At 46.4% G+C, this 14,756-nt stretch overlaps 1 protein-coding gene across 2 annotated transcripts in view; it reads right to left on the bottom strand.

Moving 5' to 3' along the window:
* Window positions 1-14,756, bottom strand: part of COQ9 (coenzyme Q9) — a 20,090-nt gene continuing 5,334 nt past the window's right edge. Inside the window, exons 2-9 of one of the 2 annotated variants that reach the window (XM_085888689.1) lie at window positions 8,131-8,338; window positions 7,847-7,979; window positions 7,454-7,596; window positions 5,310-5,394; window positions 5,015-5,119; window positions 3,862-4,017; window positions 1,768-1,821; window positions 1-311 (exon numbers count right to left, since the gene is read on the bottom strand). In XM_085888689.1, coding sequence (XP_085744815.1) covers window positions 276-311; window positions 1,768-1,821; window positions 3,862-4,017; window positions 5,015-5,119; window positions 5,310-5,394; window positions 7,454-7,596; window positions 7,847-7,979; window positions 8,131-8,338 — 920 coding nt within the window. In that variant the 3' untranslated portion in view covers window positions 1-275. The remainder of the gene's footprint in view (window positions 312-1,767; window positions 1,822-3,861; window positions 4,018-5,014; window positions 5,120-5,309; window positions 5,395-7,453; window positions 7,597-7,846; window positions 7,980-8,130; window positions 8,339-14,756) is intronic. The other variant, XM_085888690.1, reaches the window with a different exon arrangement.

Genomic DNA, 14,756 nt, shown 5'->3' with positions numbered 1-14,756 from the left:
GAAAGGAGAAAAGAAACCTTTATTCAAAGGAAATAATTTTTTTTTAACTATTTATGAATGCGACGCACATCTATAATTACAATAATACAAACCCAAGCAGCAAAAGTGGCGTGGGCTTCACATATGATTAATCTAGGTTCACCTGAAGATTAAATGGATTTTTTCATCTCATGGAGAACAAAGATACAAGAGCAGAATAATTTTCTCTTCCCAATGGTGCTTTGTGGATAAGAAAACATTAGTTCTTCTTCTTCCACTCATCTCGATCTGGCTGTTTAGTTTCGCTGGTTGAATCCTGCGAGATTTTTTGCCTGTGAGTAAAAAAATTAAATAAACATCATGATGGTTAATGTCATCTTTCAATTATGATTGATAATCACGATCATAATGAAAGTGCATGTTCAATTGGAACACACTGCCAGAAAAATCTTCACCCAAACCAAGGGGTAATCCTAATCCTGTCTGATGCATGGAAAGAATATAGAGCATTCCAAACTACCTGCTCTTACATCTGCCATTGAGGCATGCTAAGTCATACTCCACATGAGGTGGGGAAGGGGGGGGGGGGGGTTGAGGACTTTTTTTATTGTGAAGTTGATGGCCATCAAGAATGTCACAAACAGTGGAACACAATTTCAGGTCATGCGTTTTGCAGTCTGCACCAAACTGGAGCTTTATCTTTCTTTTAATTGCAAGTTCCCAAGGTACCTATTGAGATCTGTTTGTGCACTTCAGACGTGACTGTGTTTACCAGCAATAACGAGTATGGCATACGATTCCCATTACCATAACATTGACGATGCTTGCATTGTATAAAACTACCATATAAATATATACAGGGTGTCTCATAAGTTGATAACTCCTTTTGCCGAGCTATAGATTATGGCATATTTGACGAAAACACACGTTTCTGGCATCAAAATTTAGCTGAAGGATCAGAATAGAGATGGCGGTGCCAACACTGTGCATTTGGCCCTTAAAAAAAAAAAGAAAAAAAAAAGAATAGAAGACCGAGCCAGTGGGGTCAACAAACTTCAGGCACGTTTCTCTTCCGCCCAGGAAATCAGTTGACGTGCAAGTCCGATTCTTTTATTTATTATTTTATTTCATAATGAACGCCATTACCTGTGAAACAACAGGATAGAGTTTGCAGTCTTACCCCACAACCCCGGGAAGCTAGCAGACTATGGTACCAGTCTGAAACATAATTGTCCAAAACCTTAAGGCTCCTGGAGCAGAGTCTCACAACTTGTCACCAAGTCATGTGAAGCATACTTTACACTTGCTTTGGCTCAACATTTGACGTGAATAATGAAAACGTTTTTCCCCCAAATCGAATTTCTTGACCCTACACTGCCTGGGTTGTTGGCGATTGATATAGGACCATTTTCACCTTTGTGTGACCAGTGCTTTGGGAGGAGATGCAAAACTATGTTGAAGAATTATTGAATCAAAATATAATTGTCAATACTGACAAAAAAAATAAAAATTCCAAACATTTTTACAACTAATTTACAAGGAATCAAGGCACAGGAGGTGGCCATTCGGCCCATCATGCCTGCACCACACCAATACCAGATTTAATCAATCCGTCGATACCCCTTCCCTTCGTGTGCAGCCTTTTGGCTGCTACACTGGTACTCGTGGCATCAAATTTGCAAGCAGAATTTTCAAAATGAAGGGTTAACTGACTGCAACCAAAACACATTTCTGTTGGGCCTTATGAAAAGGAACCCAAACAAAGTTGGGTGCTGAACAGTGACTCACAGTAATGGCCGCACCAATGACTCCCTGCACCAAGGACTCCCCGGTCTGTTTCACCTGCACCACAGTCAGGAAAGTAGTTGGTACAGCAAAAGCATTGTTTTATCTACTACCCAATAACAAGTTTCCAAGTTATGCAAGATAAATCTGATGACCTGTTTTATCTACGCAGTGACTGCATTTGTGACTGATGAAGTCATAGGTGGCCGAACTAAAAATACAGTCGAAGTAAACAGAGATGGTTATGGAGTTTTACATGTTTAGACCAGACTTGTGTGATAGTTAAAAAAAAAATGCAATAGTTTTCAGTGTGAAATAAACTTTATAATTTCTCTCATAAATGTCGACGACATACTGTTACGAATCTGGCAGCCATTTGCACACAGACAGACAGCAGTCCCAAAGTTTAGTTATTTCGTTAAGTATATGTGTATGGTTAGAATCCATCCCGTGTCTAACGGGAATTTCATGTGTCCGCTGCGAGTTATTTTATAGTTAGTTTTATACATCAATTCCCTTCACTTCTTCGCACCATCGACTCCATTGCCCACGTGTTTTTGGCTGAAGGCGTGGGCGGAGCCTCCATCTCCTCAGATCAAGGCTCCGCTCCGAAGAAGGGCATGGAGCGTTTCTTCCAGCCAATGGGAAGCCAGAATACCAGTACTCGCTTCGGCAGTACATATGCAAAAATAGAAACTACAGAGCCTCTTTGGGGGGGGGCACCGAGACCCCCCCCGACACACCCCCGTCCAATGAGGAGGCGAGTTACCTCAGGACGGACCCCTCCCACCTCACGTGAGGAATGAATAATAGTGGGGGCGATCCGGCTGGAAAGAAGAAGAAGCCTCGTCGCCTTGTTTGCCCTCGTTTTGCCTGCTGGTGTTCTCGTCTTGCCCGCAAGTGCTCGTCTCATCTCATCCGTTCTCATGCTGGCTGGCGTCCGTTGCGTCATTCCCGGTCCCTGGTGCTTGATTGAAGGTGTGGGTTTAAGTCCCCCCCCCCCCCCCCGGAACCAGCTCGTCTCGACCAGACCGCACGAGGCGGAAAGGTGCCCGACCGAACTCTTACCCTCAGCTCGCCTTCCCTCCCGAGCTGAAGGGTCAAATAAAGGTCAACCAGCCCCATTTCTTTTGGGTGTGTGTGTGTGTGTGTGTGTGTGTGTGTGTGTGTGTGGCACCAGTCTGTTAAGTAGAAATTGTATAAGTGTTGATTGCTCATTGTACATTGCATTATATTCGTGATTAAGTCTGCTCTGCGTCTCCTCCCTATTGTAAATAAATATGTTAAATGTTCCAGTTCGTTGCCTGTCGTTTCTACCATTGACCCAGCATGGTGTGGGCTTGAGAAGTAGTAAGGCCGATTGGGCCATAAGTTGTTCATTTGGTCCGGCGTGGCTCTGGTAATTCCTGCTCGGTTACGTCGGACCAGAGTTGGTACATGCGACTCGGTTCAGACAGAGTCGGCCGAGGGTGTGACTTCCCTGGTATTTTTTTTTAGATGGCGTCAGTACTTAGGTAAATTGGAATAGACAAGTGGACCCTACCTCACGCCGTCAAAATATTGGCGACCACGGTCCTTTAAGAGACCCGTCGACTCCAGAGTTATCCGGGGTGACGCCTTCAATTCTGGTGTTCCGTGGGAGATGGCCCAACTGCTCAGTCTAGTGGTCGTCTTCGCCACCGACCCCCGGCCCACAATAATACTACATGGTCATTAAAAAGGTACAATCATTGGTCCAGTGTGACAGGAACATGAATCCAATTTTTGTGTCAAATAAGTTAAAACTACTCAACCAAAACAATATTCACAACAAAGTTATAACTCCCATTTCCCAATTACACATTTTCAAATTCTCCATTTAAATTTTCATTTCTTGCATAATGCAATCATTGCCTCTTTTCAATCCAACTAAAGTTTCACCAATATCTAATCCATCCGTTCTTGCCTCAAGTCCTTGTTCCTAAAACTGCCTCCTTTGAAACAAAATACGAGTAATAAACTGTCACAATGCAGCTGGTGTGACAAATTGCATGGGATGTGAATGACAAGGCTCGGTGGTGCCACACTGTTTGGCATGAGAATGCCAAAGCGACATGCCTGCGAAGCAGCTTGCGTAGCTAGAGATGCGTTAGCCAAACGGTGCTCCAAAAAGGACCAGGTCTCTTCATAATCCTCGGATGAATCCTGGATCATGACGAGTTCTGTGGCGCTGTAAATGGCTGCCAGGAGCCCTCGGCGTGTGTACCAATTAAACTACACACAAAGGAAACGGGGAAAGAAATAAAAATCTGACGAGCAGATTGCCAAATGCTCTTCAAACTTTCTTTGCAAATGATGCTCTGCCAACTCAAAAGAGTGAGACACTGCCATACTTTGCTTATGTTCTCGAATCTAGATCATTAAATGGCAGTATGAGGTCAACAATTTTGATGATGATATTTTGCAAGAGAGTGGAAGGAAAAAATTAATAAATAAATAAATTTAAAAAAAAAACCCACACAATTATTTAATTTTGCCGATGATAGCACACCTGTTCGTGAAGGACACCATGGAATCTTTAACGTCTACTCACTCATGCTATCAGATGGGACGCTCAGTTTAATGTCCATCTGAGGGACAGTGCACACAATGATGAATCATCCTGCCTGTGAAACACCAGGATGACAGGTTATAGCTGGACATGGCTTAGAGATGAGTCTGCAAACTTCTGTTCTGGGATAGCCTGCCATAATTTAAATTAAAAAAAAATTACACTTGAACTCTTTCAACTGGTTTAGATACAGCAATAAAAATAAATAAACTCGTAATAGGCATCCACAACAATTCTTGACGATGTTGTGGAACATCGGCCGAGACCCTCACTTTTTCACCATTATTTGCTTTTAAATTCGTTTTCTACACAAACCACTTGACAGGAAACTTTCAAGATAAGATGGGAGCACCTACCCATGGAGAATTTCATTTTAACAAAGTTGCATAATGATTGGATGTAAAATGTGGCCGGCATTCCAAAAACATCTGTTGTCTGTCGGCATTGGTTTCAGGGTGTTTCACGAATCAGAAATGAATGGCCTCGACCTCGCTTTGCTCGGCCTTAGTCGAATAAAAAGGCACCAAAGAAGGAGAAAGGAAAATAAGTAAATAAATAAAAGGACTTGCCGGAAGATAATTTTTTTTGAAGGATAGAGAAATGTGCAGGGGCAAAGTAAAAAGAGGCAAAGCAAACAAGCTGTTTGAGGAAAAAACATACGTCTGTAGATCGATCTCCAGCCTGAAACCAAATCTCATCGACGAGTTCGGTGAGAAGGCACACGCTGTCCGGTAGTGCTTGAGGGGTCAAGAGTAGACCCATTGCCTGTTGAGAGATCACCGCTTTACAATGTTTCTCGACATTTATCATTTACACAATCTCACACATATCCCATGTCTAAAAACAAACAAACAAACTGCCATTCTAGTTTTGAAGTCGTCGGAGAACTGGAAACTCCAAGCTAAATTAATCCCCGTCCACTGAAAGCAAAGCCCAAAGTAACGCTCTAACGCACCTGGCTCCAGCGATCCATATAAGGGATGTGCATTCGCAGGCGAGACTCCAATGCATCTCGCAAAAACTCCTCCACAGGTCTCTGCCTAGAAGGTGGGTGAGGAGTGGCATGGAAACATGCTTGGTAACAAAGGAACTGGAGAGCCAGGAGACAAGGTATTGACAAATGACTGATGGTTTGGTGGGAATAAATATGGCATCGCAGGGAAGGACTAAAATTAAGCCGAGTGGAATTATTGAAGAAATTTGGAACAGAGTTGAGGAAAGTGGAAGTAAAGCATGAAGAATACATTTGGAAACAGCAGGTGTACATGAGTTGACAGAAAAAGTTTTTTTTTTTAAACACAAGACCGAGGCTCATGGAAAAGCGAAGTGACAGAGCGGCGTAAAAAGGCAACGGACTGACAGTGGGGCAACAGTTTGACATAAGCAAAGGGATGAACAACCGGGGGGGGGGGGATCCAGGCTGACTGTACACCACCTCAACTCCTTCATTCGTCGCTTCTCCCATTTATGGAACTGCCTTCCAGAGAATGTTCTTCCCACTCCTTTCTCCATGGCTTTGAGTGGGGGGGAGGGGGGGGTCACCAACAGTGGAGTTGAAGGACAAAACCAGAGGAAGTATTGGACAAACAATGGGGTATGGAGGAATGGGGATGACAGTATGGACACAGAGGGAAACTTCTTCTGCACCCCCCCCCATTCCCACCTATCCTCCTCCCTTTCCCTCCCCTCCCTCCCTCTCTCCCCATCCCAACTTTCACTCCCCCCTCCTTTCCCTCCCCCCTTCCCCCTCTCTATATGACCATACTCTATCCTTTTTAAACAGCTTTCATTTCCTTTTTATATATATTTCACTTTCGCTATTCAGTTGTTACATTTATTTGATATTTGATGCACCATACTCATTATACTGAGCATCTGTGCCGTGAAGCAGCTTCCTGAGCAAGATTATACTGGGTGGTTTGGTTTGTCATTGCCTTCCCAGCAGTCGTTCGGGCAGGAACTTGAAATTTGGTCGGGGTGCCGGTGATAGCTTGCCCACTCTTTGTGAAGGACACCTTTGGGATCTTCAATGTCCATCAACAAGTGTCGGAAGGCAGGACACCCAGTTTAACGTCCATTGGAGGGACGACACACACATTGACGATTCACCTAGTCTGTGAAACACAAGGATGACATTTTGTAGCTCGGCCAAGATTCAAACCTGGCTAGACAGCTTAGAGGTGAGTGTGCACACGTACCTCAAAATCATCCTGTCGGCCGAGGTTGTATTACACACTGTTAATAAAACAAGCTGCAATTCTATGTTGTATTTATACGTTAAAAATGTACAAATAATAAAAGTCGAATCCGAATCCAAAAAGATCTCTCCCGGTGTTTCTGGGTGGTGTAAAACAAAATCGGACATACAATAATTACTGAACCTTTGAAAAAAGAGTGAAAAAAATGAATTTTGGAGCCATATTACAACAGTTCTGTGGACCCTATTATTTAATTATATCTTGTCGGGTTAGAAAGAAACCGATCTTTCCTAATTTTTTTCTGATTTCACTCCAGATTTCAACATAATTATTTATGCCATGATTTCCAATCATCAGATTTCGAATATCAGCTTTCAATAAGCCTATACGATACGTTATTCAATCTTGCCAGGAGCCAATCACATTGCACCTGGCCTCCTCACACAGCCAATCAGCGTAACAGCTAACAGACGAACGGACAGCCATCCTTGTCTTATATATACATAGAATAAATAGATAGCTATGGCAGAAATAGCAACACATTTGGTGGTAGCCGGTAGGACAAATAATCTTCCTTTAGCTTCATAATACAATGGAACCTTCTCTAAATTATATGTTGTGATCAATAAAATTTCTTTTTTTAAATGACAAAAATTATAAAACGCATTTCCAAGAATGGGCCACAGCTCTTTCGATGGGCTGGGAAGAGTACTCCTGCCCTCGGGTGGGAGTGCCCGCTGGTGCATATAACCGGCCCCGCAGCAAGTTTAGCAATAGCTGTGATGGCCTTCGAACGAGGAAAGGTCCCCCGCCCTCTCCCCAAACTGGCCTAAATTCTTGGCCCAACAGGTCTAGACAGGGGTCGTGTTTGGTTCAGTGCATCCCTGGGTGAGCATCTTACTCGTCCTGTTCTTGCTGCAAACGTGCGTTCTCTTCTGTAAGCTGTTTTCGGAGCTGCGTGTTGCATTCTCGTACAAAGTGCACCACTAGTTCCACAGCACCCTGTTCGAACATTCCTGCTGCTGCGGCAGATAGTCCCTCGGCCTGCCCACAATAAGGAATAGAAGCAAAATTGAGAGAAACGAGCAAACAGACCACGGGAAATCGAAGATTCAAGGAAGCAGCCAAAATTTGAACCCAACATTTAGGAGTTTATGAATTTGGATGATAAAACAATGAAGGTTAATATTTTAAAAAGTAACCTTTCTTTAGGATGGATGAAAAAGCAGGAAACATTCACAGAAATAAAAGTGATAATAGGTGAAGCACCACAAATGGAGGGAGAAGTACACACTTCTGCGCCTTCAGCGAGGGCCTCCATCGACCAGCCATATTCAGGAACAAACTCGAGTGCCCGATTCAGCACACGGAGCTTCGTTTGTTCTTCAAATTCTTCTCCAGCAATTGCTTCTCCCTCCAGGTCATCACTGGGAATAAATGGCATACGAAGTACAATAGGATAAGCACTGACCAACTTGACTTACAGATGCAAGCTCAGGATTCGTGTGGAGAGTCTCAGGCAGTGCGTTTCTCATACACCACATAGATGTGGGCATAATCAGGCGGCATATTTCCAACCTGTGGGATGTCTTTCTGCTGCCATCATCTTCATGTTTGGCTTCCTTTGTCTCATTCTCGAGCTGTGGCTCCTGCATCGAGTGTGCCCCAAGAGTGCCGTCAGATTTCTCCCCGGCATCTCCAAACAGGCGGGATGCTGTGCAAATTCCTCTTGCGAGGCCTGGACGTACCGATGACTGGAGAAAAGAAGCACCAGCTACGCAGCCATCTGGTGACCATAAAACAGAATTGACCATAGCATAGTTCACATGTAAGAATAAGAAAAAGAAGAGGGATGAGAAGCAATGAAGCCGAGTGGTTAGAAAAACAGGCTGGATAGATGGAAGCGGCCTCAAGAACAAGACTTATAATAAATGTGTACAAGAAAGTAAACGTGAAAAATGGAAGGAAAGGTTGTGGCTCCACAAGAATAAGAATCGAGGATGGCAACGGATACTCCAAACAAAGAACTTGTGGAGTAATGGAGGTGATACTGCGTTAACCTTTACAAAAGTGACGGGACATGACGGCAGAGGAAAGACAGAGCGACGCACACGACTCACACAGAAGTTTAATATGCAACGGGAAAGCTGAAAAGTGGAAAGTCGCTAGGAAGACAGGAAACAAAACTAGAACGGGCACTCGTAGAGCGCATACCTTCGCCGCAGCCACTAGTTACCTTTGTATTAAGTTGTCCACAACGCATCTCAATACAAATATGCATTTCGTGACCCCAATGACCTTTGACCCACAACCGCTACCTAGGGTGACAATAGTACTATACCTTGTGTCATTTCAGAAGATGAGGAATTGAACACTAAACAATTTGGAGTTAATTTGATGTAAATCGGAAACATATTGTTACGTTTGAGGGGGGGGGGTATGCATTCAAAGGGTAATTAGGATGTTTAATTAGGTATGCCATGCTGTTCGAGTTTACCAGGATCTCGATGTAATAAGTAGCAATTCAGTGGTGATAAGTTGTCTAGTGAATGTTCATTTCTTCAAGGGGGAAATGATAATTGTCACGTAATTAGATAGGGACACGGGATAGGGTAAGTGTGTCTGCGTAAAGCCCTTTTAGTAGTCCCTGGAGGCTGGCTGTGATGTCACAGGACAGTGCAGCGGATGGCTCCACCCCGTGATCACGATTGGCAGAAGGCGATGGCGGTGGGCCAATAAACGGCTCGATTGGAAGTGACGAGGACAGGAGGATAAAAAGGTTCTGTTCGGGGTCGAAAAGGAAGAGGAAGAAGATCGGGACAAAAAGATCATATTTTTTTGGTGTGGAGGCTGTTGCGCGGGAAGCGTACTTGTTGTTGTGCTGATTCGATCGTGTTCTTCATAGTGTCTTGGAGCCTTGCTGAGCCTCGTGCCTCACCTTGGTTGGCTCTGGGGTTCTGCTGACTCGGAGTACGGGGTCGAACGGCGGGCGGACCTGCCTCCCTCTCCTGCTCGCAATTTGGCGCCAGAACTGGTTCCCTGGTGGCTGTGAGCGGACTTGGGCCAGGACCAGGAGGTCGACAGCACCAAGGTTTCTCCTGCCCCTGACGAGCGCAACGCCAGCTCGTCCAACGCTGATCCAGGGACAGTTGCGTCCACACCACGGTCCAGCCTGACCACCAGAAATAGCTACGTTTTGTGTGTGTGTGTGTGTGTGTGTGTGTGTGTGTGTGTGTGTGTGTGTGTGTGTGTGTGTGTGTGTGTGTGCGTGTGTGCGTGTGCGTGTACCTGGCGCCTTAGAGGGTTTGAGAATTGTATATTCATTGGAATTGTCTGCGTTTTCCCCATGCCCGATCCCACACCATCCCGTCGAATCGCCTCGGATCCCTCTTCTTGCCGAGTCTTGTTATTTCTGGTTAGAGGAATAAATGTGATCAACTCAGTGAAAAGTGACTCGTGCCACCTTCCTCGTCCCGTTTGCGGTAGAGCGATTATAACCGCCATCTTTGGGTTAAATAAATAAACCGCCTCCATCGTTTCAGCTCATTCTACATTGGCGGGACTGTTCAAGTCCTGTGAACGTCACATTGGTGTCAGGAGTGAGATGTTCGAACCCCTCTAAATTATATTTGGTATCGGGAGAATATACCAAGATTAAAATCTCGCCACGAATTGGAATATGAAATTACTGCAGAAAAGCGCGCGAGTGCGGGAAAATTTTGGCGGGATTTTTCAAATTTAAATTAATTGGCGGCAAACGGGACTTCTGCACCATGGCGGATGTGCAGATGTTTGAGGAGGAAGGCCACGTGTCTGGCAGCGAGTCGGGGGAAGAGGGGAGAGACGGGGGTAGGGTTGGAACCTCCCCCATTCCGAGCGTGGACCGTGCTTCATTGCCCGTAACGGGGCCGGCAGCGCCGGAAACCGGCGCGATGTCGATCCAGACAATGTTGGAACGTTTAATAGGGGACATGACGGCACAAACAGCAAATCAATTCGTGGCACAGAGGGCAGAAATGATAGATCAATTGGGGGTAATGGGGGAACAGTTGGGTGCACGGATTGATTTAATGAGGGATGAATTGGGGGAAAAGATGGAGAAAATGAAAACTGAGATGCAGGAGTGTGTGGATGTTAAATTGGGAGAAATACAAAGCAAATTCGAGGATAGATTGGAGGAAACAAAGGTAGAAATTACATTGGAGGGGGAAAATATACGGAAAAAATTGGTAGATAAAATTGATGCAACGAACATTCGGGTTGATAAAGTGGATGAAAGCCTGGAACGTCATCGTGCCTGTGTGGATGCTCGTATGCAGCTGCAAGTTGAAGAGTGGGGAGAGCTGAGGAAGCAAGGGATGAATTTGGCGGAGGAGGTAAATGGATTGGAGGCTCGTTTGGACGAACAAGATAGAATTATGAGCCAAGATGAAGTCTTGGATAAAGGCCTGGTAGAGCCGTCTTTTGTAAGTAGAGTGTCCGGGTTGGTTGAGGAGCAGCTACAAACTCGCGACGGAGCCTTGGAGGAGGTTGTGCGGGCCCAGAAGATCCTGCGGGAAGAGGTGAATCGGTCCATTCAACATTTGGAACAGGAGTCAAAATTGACCCATGAGATCCTCACCACAAAACCTCTGGCCACAGTGGGCTCCGAAATTGGATACGCAGCCACAAGGGTGTTTGATCCCTGGGCTGGATTCGGACAAGGGAGAAACTGAGAAGCGGGCCACCGTAAAAGTGATCCCCCTGGTAAATTTCGACGGGTCAGGGAGCGTTGAAGCTTTTCTGACGCAATTTGAGTGTATTTCCCGACTAAACGGGTGGAATGAGCAGGAACGTACAGGGAATTTGGTGGCAACGTTGCGGGGACCAGCCGCAGATGTGTTAAACGTGATCGCGGAGGGGATGTTGACCAGCTCCCACATTTGCGAGGCGTTGAGCCGTCGGTTTGGGTTCGCGGCAAACTGTGATCTGGTGCGGGCCCAGCTCCAGCACCGCAGATTAAAGCCGGGTGAGACAGTGCAGGAGCTGGCACAGGACATTTACCAATCAGTCAGGATCGCGTATCGGGACCTTACAGTGGACGCATGGGACAGACTGGCACTAGAGAAATTTTTAGCTGCTCTTCCTGACCCTGAGGTCCGAGCGCTAGTGGAGTTACAGGATCCACCCACCGTTCACCGAGCGGCCGAGTACGCGGCCAGGCTGGCCTCGTGGAGTCGGCCGGGTCGGGTTCCAGAGAGGCCATCAGTGACGATCCGACAGGCGGAGATCCAGGATCAGGGAGGGGGGCTGGGAGAAATTGGCATTATCCAAATGTTTCAGGAAATTTGCCAGAAACTGTCAAGTTTGATAAAGGGTAATCCGGTAGTTAGTGTGCCAAAGCTGTTGGAATGGCGGGCGGACCTGCCTCCCTCTCCTGCTCGCAATTTGGCACCAGAACTGGTTCCCTGGTGGCTGTGAGCGGACTTGGGCCAGGACCAGGAGGTCGACAGCACCACGGTTTCTCCCGCCCCCCCCCCCCCCCTGACGAGAGCAAGGCCAGCTCGTCCGACGCTGATCCAGGGACAGTTGCGTCCACACCACGGTCCAGCCTGACCACCAGAAATAGCTACGTGTGTGTGTGTGTGTGTGTGTGTGTGTGTGTGTGTGTGTGTGTGTGTGTGTGTGTGTGTGTGTGTGTGTGTGTGTGTGTGTGTGTGTGTGTGTGTGTGTGTACCTGGCGCCTTAGAGGGTTGGAGAATTGTATATTCATTGGAATTGTCTGTGTTTTGCCCACGCCCGATCCCACACCATCCCGTCGAATCGCGTCGGATCCCTCTTCTTGCCGAGTCTTGTTATTTCTGGTTTGAGGAATAAATGTGATCAACTCAGTGAAAAGTGACTCGTGCCACCTTCCTCGTCCCGTTTGCGGTAGAGCGATTAGAACCGCCATCTTTGGGTTAAATAAATAAACCGCATCCATCGTTTCGGCTCATTCTACGTTGGCGGGACTGTTGAAGTCCCGTGAACGTCACAATATTAACCGTTTTCATCATGAAAAAACGATGTTGACCTTTTTGTGACCTTGACCTTTGATCCGATCGCTCCCAAAATCTAATGGATTTGTCCTTTCATGATGCCAAACAAATCCAAAACAATTAAAGCCTCTCTGCAATTTGTTTTTTTGCGTTAAGTTGTCCACAATGCTTTCCGATATAAATGTGAATTTGTGTGACCCCCTTGACCTTTGACCCCCAACTGCTGCCTTGGGTGACAAAAGTACTATACCATGTGTCATATTCGAGGATGGGGAATTTAATTTTGAACATTTTGGAGTTAATTTGCTGTAAATCAAAACAAAATTGGCAATTTCATCGCGGAAAAACGATTTTGACCTTTTTGTGACCTTGACCTTAACCTTTGATCGGATCGCTCCCAAAATCTAATCGATTTGTCCTCTCGTGATGCCAAACACATCCACAAAATTTCATGACAATCTGCGAAGTGGTTTTTGTGTAATGTTGTCCACAACGCTTCCCAATCAAAAACTCCATTTTGGTGACCCCCTTGACCTTTGACTTCCACAGATGAACTAGGGTTGCAAACACTATACCATACGCTATATCAGTGGATCGGGATTTGAATACTGAACATTTTGGACTTAATTTGATGTAAATCGGAACAAAATTGACACTTTAATCGCAAAAAAACGATTTTGACCTTTTTGTGACCTTGACCTTGCATTTTGATCCGATCGCTCCCAAAAGCTTCGCCTGGCGTCCTTGAGTAACTGCACATCATCTCTGAAAATTTCATGCAAATCGGTCCAGCAGTTTTTGCGCAATGTTGTCCGCACACATATTTACCAATAAATAAATACACAGGGGTCAATATAATACCTTCGTCAAACGAAGTTTGCGAAGGTAATAACAGTAAAAAAAAATATTGTTGTGGTTGACCAAATTCGCAAACCACCATTCAGGTCCCTTCGGTGAGATATCTCGGTAAGTATATGTGTAGTTAGGCCCAAACCCGTTGTCTAGAGGGAATAAATGTCATTCATGAGGGCTGCGACTCTTCAGGATAGCCGTTTTTCTTTTACTATCTTTATTTTGGACCAGCCGCCATTATTACCACCACCAACCACGTCTCAACAGCCATCACACAACAACCACCAACCACAACGCGGCCATCACAACAACCACCAACCACAACGCCGCTTCACCACAACCGCCACGACCTTTACCGTCACAACTCGCCACCATCGCATCACCGTCATCTCGCGCCACTCGTGGGCACCGATGCTGGACTCGTGCGGGGCCCGCACCGAGCAGCGTGTTCAAAAACATCACGGACTTTCCGCAGAAAAACGGATCAAAAACGACTCACGCCCACTTTTGTTCCGTCCAATCGGTGAGCGAGGGGCGATTTGGCCCCGCCTCCAGGGCGTTGGAGGGCGGTCGCTATATGCAAATTCATGGATCAAAAAGCATTCACGCCCACTTTTCCTCGGGCCAATGGGGAGCCAGGTGAAGGGTCGGAGGCAGAGGGTCAAGGGTGAAAGAGCGAAGCCACGGGGTTATAAAAACGACTGCGTTCGTCAGTTGGAAGTTGAGTAGGAGTTCAGTTGGAAGTTGAGTAGGAGTTGAGTTGGAAGTTGAGTTGAGAGTGTGCGGAGTTCAAATGAGTCGTCGGTGGAGCTGGAAAGAAGTGGTACTAGTCGGAGTGAAGAGGACGGAGCTGTGGAGAGGCGAAGGCGGACGAGGGGGTGCTCGCGTCGGTGCCGGGAGCTGCACACCAGAGAGGCCAGCAACGCGACCGAGGTGGAGGAGGAGACGCTCGCCGCGGGACCCGAGATTTTGTGAAATCCTCCTTTCCCCGAGCATCAGCAACCCCCTCCTGTTTCCCCCCGCGCTGAGATAGTGCGACAAAGGGGGCCCCCTTCCCACCCCCTACCAGACACTGTCCGCGAGGCCCGCGGAGTTGAGGCACCACCGCCGCTCCGCGTCTCATCATCAGACGGTAGGCCCGACACGGTCTCGGCCCCAGGCCCGCCTACCCCCCTCATCCTGGAGGGTGGTTCTCTTTTCTTTTGCTTTGGGAATATGTGTTGTCGGCGCCGTCTGTGAAGTAAAATTGTATAAGTGTTGCCGTGTGCCCGGTAGTCGGATAGATCTGCATTGTTGCATTTGCTTTTTGTGTAATATTGCATTGTCTTCTTCTTT

Source organism: Eptatretus burgeri, chromosome 7 (assembly GCF_056783735.1).
Source record: "Eptatretus burgeri isolate ZD-2024b chromosome 7, Ebu_testis_v1, whole genome shotgun sequence".
NCBI classification, from domain to species: domain Eukaryota; kingdom Metazoa; phylum Chordata; class Myxini; order Myxiniformes; family Myxinidae; genus Eptatretus; species Eptatretus burgeri.
This window is presented reverse-complemented; position numbering and strand designations above follow the sequence as displayed.